The sequence below is a fragment of the Saimiri boliviensis genome, chromosome 1 (genome assembly GCF_048565385.1).
Source record: "Saimiri boliviensis isolate mSaiBol1 chromosome 1, mSaiBol1.pri, whole genome shotgun sequence".
Classification (NCBI taxonomy): domain Eukaryota; kingdom Metazoa; phylum Chordata; class Mammalia; order Primates; family Cebidae; genus Saimiri; species Saimiri boliviensis.
This window is the reverse complement of record NC_133449.1, coordinates 234,055,173-234,068,147: the sequence shown is the minus strand read 5'-3', so window position 1 is coordinate 234,068,147 and position 12,975 is coordinate 234,055,173. Positions and strand designations below refer to the sequence as shown.

The window sequence follows — 12,975 nt, the reverse complement described above, 5'->3', positions numbered from 1 at the left end:
ACAGACATATGGAACTATATTAAACTAAAAAGCTTCTACATGGCAAAGGAAATAATCAAAAAGGTAAACAGGCATCCTGCAGATTGGGGGAAAATTGTTGCAAACTATGAATCCTACAAAGACTAACATCCAGGATTTACAAGGAACTCAAACAACTCAAAAACAACAATAACAAAATACTAAATAGCCCCATTAAAAAACCGGCAAAAGACATGAATAGATATTTCTTAAAAGAAGACCTACAAATAACCAACAAGCATACGAAAAAATGCTCAATATCATTAATCATCAGAGAAATGTAAATTAAAGCCACAACAAGATATTCTCTTATGCCAATAGAATGGCTATTATTAAAAAGCCAAAAAATAATAGATGTTGATGAGCATGTGGAGAAAAGGGAATGCTTATACACTGTTGGTGGGAATGCAAATTAGTACAACCTCTACAGAAAATAGTATGGAGACTTCCCAAAGAACTAAAAATACAACTGTCATTCAATCCAGCAATCCTTCTACTGGGTAAACACCCACAGGAAAAGTAATCATCATATTAAAAAGATACTTGTACTCAAATGTTTATTGTAGCACTATTCACAATAGCAAATATATGGAATCAACCTTAGCATCCATCAATGGATGACTGAATAAAATGTGGTAAATACACACATACACACACACAATGGAATACTATTCAGCCATAACAGAGAATAGAATCATGTCTTTTGCATCAACATAGATGGAACTGGAGGCCATCCATGTTGTTAAGTGAAACAACGCAGAAACAAGTCAAATACTGCATGTTCTCACTTATAAGTAAGAGCCAAATAATGTGTATACATGGGCAGAGTGTGGAATAATGGTCACTGGAGACTCAGAAGGGTAGGGGATGGGAAGGAGTTGAGGGATGAGAAATTAATTAATGGGTGTCATGTATATTACTTGAGTGATGGTTACACTAAAAGCCCAGAATTTATCCCTACTCAATATATCCATTTAACAAAACTGCACTTGTATCCTTTAAATTTATACAAATATGTTAAAAAAGAAAAACACCCTTGTTTTAAAGCCAAGCACAAACCTCAGTCCTGCTAATTATTAGCTACATCCTTGAGCAAGTTAGTTACCACCTCTAACCTCATTTTTATCATCCATGAGAATTAAATAGTGAGCCCTTGTAAAATGTCTGGCACATAGCAGCCTCCTAATAAAATTAACTCCGTAATACCCTAGTTTCCTTTAGAGAGTGAAAAGATCAACTGTAGTAGTGAGAGACAGCAGATAATGGCATGTAAAAAAGTATTCTGCTAAGACTTTTGATAAAATCTGCATATGTACCCTTGGTGAAGTCTGAGTAAAGGTATTAAAAGATAAAATATTTATCTATTTATTTAGGTTTTATTAAGATTTTATCTGCTTTTAAAAGACGGGGTCAGAAACTACCCCAATCCAGCAGTTTCTAAGCCTGATTGATCAGTAGTCACTTGTTGAATCCTTTTTTTTTTTTTTTTTTTTTTTGAGACAGAATCTTGTACTGTCACCCAGGCTGGAGTGTAGTGGTGCAATATTGGCTCACTGCAGCCTTCAAATGCTGGGTTCAAACAATTCTCCTACCTCAGCCTCCTGAGTACCTGGGACTATAGGCACATGCCACCATGCCTGGCTAATTTTTGTATTTTTAGTAGAGACGGAGTTTCACCATGTTGGCCAGGATGATCTCAATCTCCTGACCTCATGATCAGCCCGTCTCGGCCTCCCAAAGGGCTGTGATTACAGGTATGAGCCACTGCACCTGGCCGTGTTTTCTTTTAAAACACCGATTCCTGAGACCATCCCTAGATTAATTCAGCAAACTGGAGATGTAGGCCTTAATCTGCAGAAATTTATTTCAAACACTGTATGGAGGAGAGAAAAAATAAATTTCAGAAAAGGAAATTTTTCTAGACTCTGAAAAACAAATGCTATATTAATAATGACTATTCTGCCAATGTGTTAAGGTGAGACCTTCTGTAGGCCTTGATTTTAATATAGTAAAAGAGATTTACTTAATGTATTAGTTTGGAGAACACAGAGAACTCAGCTCAGAGAGAATGGGAACCTGAATAGTGTTTTTCAGTTCATCTTTCTCCATATCCTCACCAGCATCTGTTATTCCCTGTCTTTTGACAAAAGCCACTTTAACTGGGGTAAGATGACATCCCCTTGTGGTTTTGACTTGCATTTCTATGATAATCAGTAATGCCGAGTATTTTTTCATATACCTGTTATCCATGTGTGTCCTCTTTTAAAAATCACCTATTCAGATATTTTAATCTTTTTTTTTTTTTTTTGAGATGGAGTTTTCACTCTTGTTGCCCAGGCTGGAGTGCAATGGTGTGATCTCAGCTCACTGCAACCTGCACCTCGCAGGTTCAAGCAATTCTCCTGCCTCAGCCTCCCTAGTAGACAGGATTACAGGTGCCCGCCATCATGCCCAGATAATTTTTGTATTTTCAGTAAGGACAGTGTTTTATCGAACACTAGGTTGGTCTCGAACTCTTGACCTCATATGCTCCACCTGACTTGGCCTCCCAAAGTGTTGGGATTACAGGTGTGAGCCACCATGCCTGGCCCTTTTACCCATTTTTAAATCAGATTGTTTTTCTTTTCTTTTGGCTGAGTTGTTCGAGCTTATATATTCTGGTATTAATCTCTTATCAGACAGATAGCTTGCAAATATATTCTCCCATTCTGGAAGAGATAACCAAAAGTCAGTTGTCTCTTCCCTTTGTTGACTGTTTCATCTGCTGTCAGGTTAATAGCTTGCAAATATTTTCCCCCATTCTGTAAGGTAATTTTCTATATCTTGTAGGTGATCTTTATTCCTATTCATTATTTTTTCTCTGACTGTATATTTTCAAGTAGCCTGTCTTTGAGCTCACTGATTCTTTCCTCTGCTTGATCTATTCTGTTGTTGAGAGTTTCTAACAAAATTTTCAGATCAGCAAACATTTCTTAGTTCCAAGATTTGTTTGATGTAAAAATTTATTTCAATCTTTGTCATATTTCTATATTAAATTTATGCTTTTATATTTTTAATTGCTTTTCTGTGTTATCTTGGAGATCACTGAGTTTCTTTTAAACCGCTGCTTTGAATTCTTGGTCAGAGAGTTCACATAGCACTGTCTCATTAGGGTCAGTCACTGATTCCTTGCTTTGTCTGTTTGAGGAGATAATGGTTCCCTGTTTGCTGTGTAGATGTATGTCTATCTTTGTATTGAAGGATTATTTATTCCAGTCTTCTCTGTCTGACGTACTTTGGTATTTATTACATATGTATGTTTGATTAGAGATTCTTTGTAATTTACCTGTTAATTTTCTTGGGTCACTGCTTTCTTTTTAGCACTCAGATGGCACTTTATGCCCAGGTTTGCTTCAGTTGAAGAAAACAATCAGAGTGTTACCTGTCCCAAAGGAGATATCCAGTAGTATAGAAAGGCTGGCTAGGCGGCTGTACCCAAGAAACCAGTGGAACAAACCTTCTGCAGAAGGAGAAGGTGGTGCTGCTGAACAGTCACTCTGATTTGGCATCTCCTTTAGCCAAGTTATAGAGTGGAGTTTTTTGTTGTTGTTGTTTTTTAACAATATCTATCTCTGTTAATTTTTTCATTCATATCCTGAGTTTTTCTTATTTCTTTGTATTTTTTAAATTCTCTTAAATCTCACTGAGCTTCTTTAGAATCATTATTTTGAACTCTTTTTCTGAAACTTCACGAATTTCTTTCTCATTGGAATCTGTTGCTGGAAAATTACTGTGTTCCTTTGGGGGTGCCATACTTCCTTGCTTTTTCACATTTCTTGTGTCCTTACATTGACATCTGTGCACTGGTCTAACAGCTACTTCTTTGATTTTTCGAATTTGCTTTCATCGAAGAGGACTTTTTCATGAAGTTCCTAATGTGTTGGCTGGGCAAGGCACTATGGCTTTGATTCTAGGTATGTACTGTAGTGTAGTTTCTATAGGATTTCTTTACTTGTAAAATGTCACGTGATATCTGTGATTTCCTCAGTGGTTTAGGGGGCAACTGTTAGTGGGAGCTGTGGAGAAGTTTTTCTGAGGGACACCAGGTGGGCCAGTCCTCTAGCCCTAGTGGTGGCAACAGTAGACTAAGCATGCCTGTCCTTGGGCCCCAGGAAGGTGTATGTTGGCACCAGTGTTATTGAGTTTAGGTGGACCAATGCTTAGGGCCTCTAAGTGGTTTGTTTGGGTGCTGGCAGTAACAGTGATGCGCTATGTAGGTAGGAGGATCTTCAGGCCCCTGAGCAGTGAGGATGGCATGGGTGATGGCAGCAGCAGTGGCATTACTCTGGCTCCCAAGCCATCTATGCTGCTGTTGATGGCTATGATGGGCTGGGCAGGCCAGTCCCCAGGCCCACAGGTGCTGTCTGTGGGTGAATGCTAGCTGCTGTGGTAATGGCAGGTTGAGTTAGCATGTCTCTAGGCCCCCAGGAGGAGTGCTTAGGTGCCAACAATGGTGGATGGGCATGGTGATTTCACCTGAATGATGTGCTCAGGCCCTGAGGGTTGCTGCAGATGGAGAACTGGGCTTGGGGACTATGATCCATTTTAAGTTAATTTTTATATTTGATGAAAATTAAAAATGGAAAAAATTTTAAAACATTTTTTAAAAATTAAAAAAATGGAAATCCATTTGCCAAAAGAATTCCAATTCCATTTGCTGAAAGAATATACTTTCTCTATTGAACTGCCTTTGCACCACTGTTAAATATCAAATGATTGGGAGGCTGAGCTGGGCAGGTCACCTGAAGTCAGGAGTTCAAGACCAGCCCAGCCAACATGGTGAAATCCCATCTCTACTAAAACTACAAAAAAATTAGCCAGGTATGGTAGTGTGTGCCTATAGTCCCAGCTATTCAGGAGGCTGAGACAGGAGAATCACCTGAATCCTGGAGGCGGAGGTTGCAGGAAGCTGAGATTGCGCCACTGCACTCCAGCCTGGGTGACAGAGTGACTCCGTCTAAAAAAAAAAAAAAAATCAACTGAGCACATATATGAGGGTCTATTTCTCAATACTTTTATTTTGTTCAATTGTTCTATAAGTAAAACTCAGTGCTCCTAAACTGGGGATGATTTTTGTCCCCCAGGATAAATTCAGGAATGTCTAGAGACATTTTTTGGTTGTCACAACTAGGGAAAGTGGGTGCTTCTGGAACCCACTTGATTATAGTAATCAAGTAACATACTTGATTACTATAGCCATGGAATACATATCTACGCCCTATAGGTAATATAAATCCTCCAATATCATTCTTTTTTAGAATTGTCTAACTATTTTAAGCTATTTTATTTCCATATTAATTTTAGAATCAGCTTATTGATTTCTACAAAAATTCCTGTTAAGACTATTGTATTTGCACTGAATCTATAGATCAATTTGGATAGAAATGACATGTGAAGAACACTGAGTCTTTTAAGCCATGAACACAATATATCGCTTCATTTATTTAGGTCTTCTTTAATTACTCTCAGCAATGTTTTTGAAGTATTCAGTGTAAAGGTATAAAAGTCTTAGATACATTTTGTAACATTTATCCTGTTATTTAATATTTTTGATATAATGATAAATGGTATTTTTAACTTTCAATTGTTCATTGCTGGTATACAGAAATATAGTTAAGTGCTTGTTAGATTCATTTATTAATTCTAGTAAATTATTTTATCATGGAAGCAGTTTTTCATTGTCACATTACATAGAATAAAGACAGCTTTACTTTTTCCTTTCCAAACTACATGTGTTTTTTATTTCTTTTTCTTCCATTACTGCACTGGCTAGAAACTTCAGCATAATATTGATTAGAAGTAGTGAGGGCATGGCATGTGCTCACTCAAAAGTGGGAGGTGAACAATGAGAACACATGGACATAGGGAGGGGAACATCACAAACTGGGGCCTGTGGAATATGGGGAGCTATGGGAGGGACAGCTTTAGGAGAAATACCTAATGTAGATGACAGATTGATGGGTGCAGCAAACCACCATGGCACATGTATACCTATGTAACAAACCTGCATGTTCTGCATATGTATCCCAAAAGTTAAAGTATAATAATAATAATTTTAAAAGTGGTGAGAGCAATATCTTTGTCATGTTCTTGATATTAGGGGGAAAAAGATTCCATCTTTTACCATTAAGTATGATGTCATCTGTAGGTTTTTTGAAGATGCTGTTTATCAGATTGAGGAAGGACATGTCTATTCTTGGTTTACTAAGCTTTTTTCTTTTAATCATGAATGAGTGCTAACTTTTTTGAAATGCCTTCTCTGCATGTTTTAAAATAGATTTTCATTTTTAATCTGTTAATTTGGTAAGCTACATTGATTTTGAAATAATAAACGACTGATTATTGTTACTATGTAACAATAATACTATATAATAATACTGTGTAACAATAATCAGTGGTTTATTATTTCAAGCTTTTTAACCTTTTATTTTCTGTATGATCTATATTGATGTCCCCTAATTCTTGATATTGGTAATCTGTGTCTTTCAGTCTTGTTCAAAATCTGGCTAAAGGTTTATAAATTTTGTTCATCTTTTCAAAGAGTAAGTTTTGCATTTGTTAATTTTCTGTATTGTCTGTATTATATTTCATTGGTTTCTGTTATCTCTAATATTTTGCTCTTTTTTTGTTTTTCAAGTTTTGTGAGGTCACACCTGAAGTCACTGAATTTATATTTTTTTCTAACATAAGCACTGAAGTCTTAAATTTCCATATAAATACTAGTTTCATTAAATTCCATTTATTTTGATATATTAATTCAGTTCAAAATACTTTCTAATTTCCCTTTGATTTCTTCTGTGACTCATGAATTATTTGGAAGTATATAGTTTAATTTCTAAATATCTGGTGATTTTCCCAAAATGTTTTGGTTATTGATTAGTCATTGCACTTCATTTTGGTGAAAGAACATATTTTGTTTGATTTCATTATCTTAAATTTATTAAAACTTGTTTTATGGTCCAATATATGGGTCTATATTGGTGAATGTCCTGTAAGCATTTGAAAAGAATGGATCTTCTGCCATTATTGTCAGCGTCTTCAATAAATGTTAAGTAGGTAACATGGTTGATAATGTTGTTCCAACCCTGGGTGTATAATTCAAAAATAATTTATTAAAATAATTGCAGTCTCCAACTATAATTGTGAATTTGTTTATTTTCACTTCAGTTCTATTTATTCATCTATTTGAAATTTGTTTTTCTGTGCACACACTTTTAGAATTGTTATGTCTTTCTGGTGAACTTTCTCCTTTATAATTATGAAATATGTCTCTTTATCCCTGGCAATATTACTTGCTTTAAATTCTACTTTGTCTTATGTTGCCATATTAGTCTGTTTTCACACTGCTATAAAGAACTGTCCAAGACTGGGTACTTTATAAAGGAAAGAAGTTTAATTAACTCGCAGTTCAGCATGACTGGGGGGTGCTCAGGAAATTTACAATTACAGTGGAAAACAAAGGAGAAGCAAGGTATCTTCTTTACAAGGCACCAGGAAGGAGAATGAGCACAGGATTTACTACCAAACACTTATAAAACCATCAGATCTAATGAGAACTCACTCACTATCACAAGAACAGCATGGGGAAACTGCCCCATGATACAATCACCTCCACCTGGTCTCTCCCTTGACATGTGGAGATAATAGGGGATTATAATTCAAGATGAGATTTGGGCAAGGACACAAAGCCTAACCATATCAGTTACCAAAACCACTCCTTTTGCTTATCCTTTGCATAGCACAGGCTTTTCCATAAACTTACTTAATTTACTTATAATTTATCTGTGCATACACACTGACACACACACACACACACACACACACAGAGAGAGAGAGAGAGAGAGAGAGGAGAGAGACAAAGATACACACACACACAGAGAGAGAGAGAGAGAGAGAGAGAGAGAGAGAGGGAGAGAGACAAAGACAAAGAGAGAGAGAGAGAAGAGGGAAAGGAGAGAGGGAGAGAGGTTTTTTGTTTTTTCTTTTTAGAAACAGGGTCTCACTATGTTGCCCAGACTGGTCATGAACTACTGGGCTCAAGTGATCCTCCCACCTCAGCCTCCTAAAATGTTGGGATTACAGGTGTGAGTCACCATGCCTGGCTATGTGCCTTTATGTTTAAAGTGAGTTTCTTGTATGCCACATTTAGCTAAGTATTGCTTCTCTATCTAACGTATCTCTGCCTTTTAATTGCAGTATTTACATCATTTACATTTAAAATGATTATCGGTAAGGCTGGGCTTAAATCTACCAGCTTGATATTTGCTTTCTAATTGTCTCATTTGTCTTTTTGTTACACCTAGCTGGTATCTGCTACAGAATTGATTGCTTTCTTGGTGTTATAAAGAAATTCCCACACATGTGGTCACAGAAGTCTTCTGTGTTGACTGTTGTTACTGAGAGACTAGGAAAAAACACAGTTTGAGTTCATGTTTTTTCCACTCACAATCTTCCTTGGTATCTTGAAGCAAAAATCAACTGTGAGATAAGGGATGTCCTATGTGCTATCATACAACTTTGCCAGAAAAATTAGGCCAGTAAAACAAATTTTATTCAGGCTATTGCTAGAAATTAGTACATGTTTCAGTTAGAACCTAAATATAACACTGTTAGGAAAAGAGTTAACATAGAAGTCCTGAGACTGCCATCCTGAAAGACTGCTTGCAAGGCTGACCATTAGCTAGCATCTGTGAACTTAGATTGTAAACAGTATACTACACTGATACAAAACTATGCCTGATAAGGGTGGCTCGTTGTACTTAACTGTCTACACAAGCAATGTGGTTTATGCTTCTGAAAGTCTGGGATTTTGGCATGTGCTAGGCAAAGGGTGCCTACAATAAAATCTTGAGCTGAGTCTCTAATGAGTTTCTCTGGGTGGAACCACAACATATATGTTACTACATTTTCGCTGCTAGGGGAAGATTAAGCCCTGTGTGGCTCTTCATGAGGAAAAGCGCATAAGAAAACCTTCACACTGATACCTCCAGGTTCTACCTGTGTCTTTTTCTCTTATGATCTGGATGTGTATCCTCACTACATTGCTGTAATAAATCTCAGCCATGAGTACAACATGCTAAGTCCTGTAAGTCCTTCTAACAAGTCTCCAAAGGTAAGGGTAATGCTGGTGACCTCCAACACAAATACAAATAGAAAATAAACTTTCGTTTTATGTGTCATTCCTCAGGATAATGTTCAAAAAACTGATTTTCCCATTATGAATTTTTTTTTTTTTTTTTTTTTAGATGGAGCCTTGCTCTGTCACCAGGCTGGAGTGCAATGACAAAATCTTGGTTCACTGCCATCTCCACCTCCCAGGTTCAAGTAATTCTCCTGCCTCAGCCTCCCAAGTAGCTGGGATTACAGGCACACACCACCATGCCCAGCTTATTTTTATATTTTTAGTAGAGACAGGGTTTCACTGTGTTGGCCAGGATGGTCTTGTTCTCTTGACCTCGTGATCTGCCCACCTGGGCCTCCCAAAGGACTGAGACTACAGGCGTGAGCCACCAGGCCTGGCCTCCCACTATGCAATTTTGATTGTTATTTAAGTGGTTTCACTTTAAGTGGTCTTTTCCCTCTACAAATAACCAGTAGGTTCATCACTTAGATTCTGTTTGCTTTCTTCCATTTTAGGACCATATGATCTTGATAATTTGTCTATTCTTTTTAAATTTAAATACTGTAAGGCCAAAGCTTCTAACATGGTTTGGCTCTGTGTCCCCACTCAAATCTCATGTTGAATTGTAATCCCCAGTGTTGGAGGTGGGGCCTGATGGGAGGTGATTGGATCACAGGCGTGGTTTCTAATGGTTTAGCCCCATCTCACTAGTGCTGTCTCATGATAGAGTTCTCACAAGATCTGGTTGTTTAAGTGTGTAGCATCACCCTCTTCCCTCCCTATCTCCTGCTCCTCCATGTGAATATGTGCCTACTACACTTCACTTCCACCATGATTTTAAGTTCCCTCAGCCATCCTTCCTGTACTGTGGAACTGAGTCAATTAAACCTCTTTTCTTCATAAATTACCCAGTCTCAGGCAGTTTTTTATAGCAATGCAAGAACAAACGAATACAGCTTCTTTTAGCCAAAAGAAGCCACATTGGACATTAGGCCACCCACTCTGGTATATTTTTGATCATTAATATGCATCTCTTTTCTCAGCAAATCATAAATTCAGTAATACCATCTTCCACATGGCTAGGTGTAGGCTGAAAACAGCAAGAATATACTTTCACAAAATTAAATTTAAAAGTTACCAGGCTCTTACAATATATAGAAACAGATAAATAGGTATCAATGAGGGATCCAAGGAATTTTTATATTGTTTTTGATGGTTTCCTTAACTATTTTTCAAACCAATAATTATTACTGAAGGCTATATTGCTTATGGATAATAATAAAAGTTTTCTCCTATGATTTGTCAAATAAAAAGATGAGCATAAACATCTGAAGAATCTTAAGGTTGAGATTTGAAATTCAGTGTCATTGAAATAATGACCCTCTTAATCTTGTGATATTTTTACGATGGCTGCTTGATAAGAAAAACAAAGGAAAAGATAAGAAAAACAAACGCTCTGGAAATAAACTCACTGAGAAATTTTGAGTTAAAAAAGTCTACCCGTCACATGTACCATCACTATAACCAGACAGCAAATCATCTTAGACAATTAAAAATATAATGTATTAGATTTATAGCCTGTGTTTACTTTTACTCTCTTCTGACTTACAGGAATTTTGTGATGAAGAAATAATGGAGAAATGATTCATTAAGATACACAGATTTTCTAATCCATATATAATATTGTATATTCTTTTGTAATTTTAAGCAGATTTTTAAAAATAACTTGTTTTACAGAATCATTTTAGTTCTCAGTTTAAAATATATTCATTTTCTTCATTCATTTTGCTAAGAAAAAGTAACAAGATCTTAGTGTAATGTGCACTGTACCTTTAAATGATTGTTTGCAACAGCATCATGTAAGGGCAGAGTTCCATCTATATTTTCACAATTAACATTAGCACCAGCTTTTAATAACTCTACAATTATGTCAACAGATCCTTTACTAGATGCCTCATGAAGTGGTGTGCAACCTAAAAAAGAAAAAAAACAAAAACCCTTCCTCATACAAATCAATATTCATGTAATATCTGTATTACTAAAGTTTAGTTGCATTAATGGAATATTCATATTGATTCATAGTATGTACTAAGTATTGAACAAGAAATAATACTAAAAACTATGGGCTTAAAATTTATGCTTCATTTTTGAAAACAAATTGATCTCATCACAAATTGTTGATACAAGTACCAGAACAAAAGACTCACAGAATGCAAAACATAGTGAGTAAATATTACTCATTTCAATTTATTTCAACTCAGATATTAAAATGTCTGACTTACATATGTGTGTCTTTGCACTGCCACATTTCTCTTTAAAATGACACCTGGTTTAATCAACCTTTGGGTTGTTCCCTGTGGAATTCTTCAGATAAGATTCTGTTGTGCTTAACAAAGTAATCTTAGGAAAATGTTAGGTAAATTTTTCAGTTTTAGAATAAAAATAAAGAGAGAAAAAAGTTTCAGAGTTTTAGAATAAAAATAAAGAGAGAAAAAAGGAACAGTATAAAAGGAGGAGAAAAGAGAAGAAGGGACAGGAGAATGAGAAAATTCTGCATTCTCACCAAAGTTACAGGATAAACTTAAGCTTCCAAAGAAAAGGCCTAACTTCCTTTACTCCCTATTCTGTTCACCCTCTCTGATGCTCCCAAATGGATGTTAAAAACTGTTTGAAAGGAGAAAGGTCTTTTAACGGTGATAAATCTTAGTATACAACTAAACATTAATTTAATATAAAAAAGATTGTTCAAAGTTATCACTTACATATCAGCCAGCATCATATTGGAAGGGGCAGGGGTGTTCAAATTAGTGAATTCAAATCAGTGAGTTCAAATTATAAAAGTAATTAAATTAAAAGGATCCAAACCTGCATTATCATTTAGATTCACATCTGCTCCAGTTTCTATTAGGGCTTTCACTAGGGACAGATTTCCTCTTCTGGCAGCTAAATGAAGCCGGCTTTTCCCTCTGGCATGCCTCTTATTGATCCCACCTGTTTTCATTCCTGTAAATTTGCCAAACAAAATAGGTTTATTTTCTGCCAAATGCTGATTGTCATAAAGGATCTTAGAAAATACATGACAACTTCCTCAAAATATCACACTACACAGAAATAAATATCAATTGTTATCATTGCTGTTATTGTTTTAATATAGAATTTGTGAAGAAATAATAGAGCATCTAAGCACATTACTTTGCATTTATTCTACCAGTTGGTTAATCACTATCAAACAGCTGATTTAAAAAAATGAACTTTCTTCAGTTCTATCTATACTCATCTCACTCTCAGTAGTCCTTCAAACAATGAATAGTATTTTTCTAAGATAAACTGAGATATTAAAAAAATCCTCTTTCTACAGCCACTCTGTATCTCAGTGGGTGTATTCCTTATCACATAGGTGCCAAGTACCAAACTATGGCTTATGGTTTTCTATTTTTCTTTCACAAAATGTGCTGTACAATATCATCTAAAGATTTTGTTTTTTAAATCTCTTCCTTGCAATGCAACTTAGACAGACTTAAGTTGGAACTAAAAGTAATGAACTGATCATATGTTTTCTCCCTATGTCCTGCCAAAACCATGCTAAAATGACAGTAAAAAAAAATTTTAAGTACCATATATTAAAAAAAGAGGAAACAATAAAGGAAAAAGACTTCAACAACTTTAGGGGAATTAGAAAGTCAATGATGGAGAAGAGTGAACTGATTTGTCAGAGTGGGCAACACTCCAATCCAAGTGCCTGCAAAGGGAATTGCAGAGAGAGCAAGCCAATCTGAACTCAAGCACTCTACACTTGG

General features: G+C 35.9%; 1 protein-coding gene across 1 annotated transcript in view; it reads right to left on the bottom strand.

Annotated features, from left to right (window-relative positions):
- The window catches only part of ANKRD31 (ankyrin repeat domain 31), a 188,008-nt gene that overhangs the window by 66,048 nt on the left and 108,985 nt on the right, over positions 1-12,975 (bottom strand). The window contains exons 16-17 of the mRNA XM_074384703.1: positions 12,044-12,181; positions 11,009-11,151 (exon numbers count right to left, since the gene is read on the bottom strand). Coding sequence (XP_074240804.1) covers positions 11,009-11,151; positions 12,044-12,181 — 281 coding nt within the window. The remainder of the gene's footprint in view (positions 1-11,008; positions 11,152-12,043; positions 12,182-12,975) is intronic.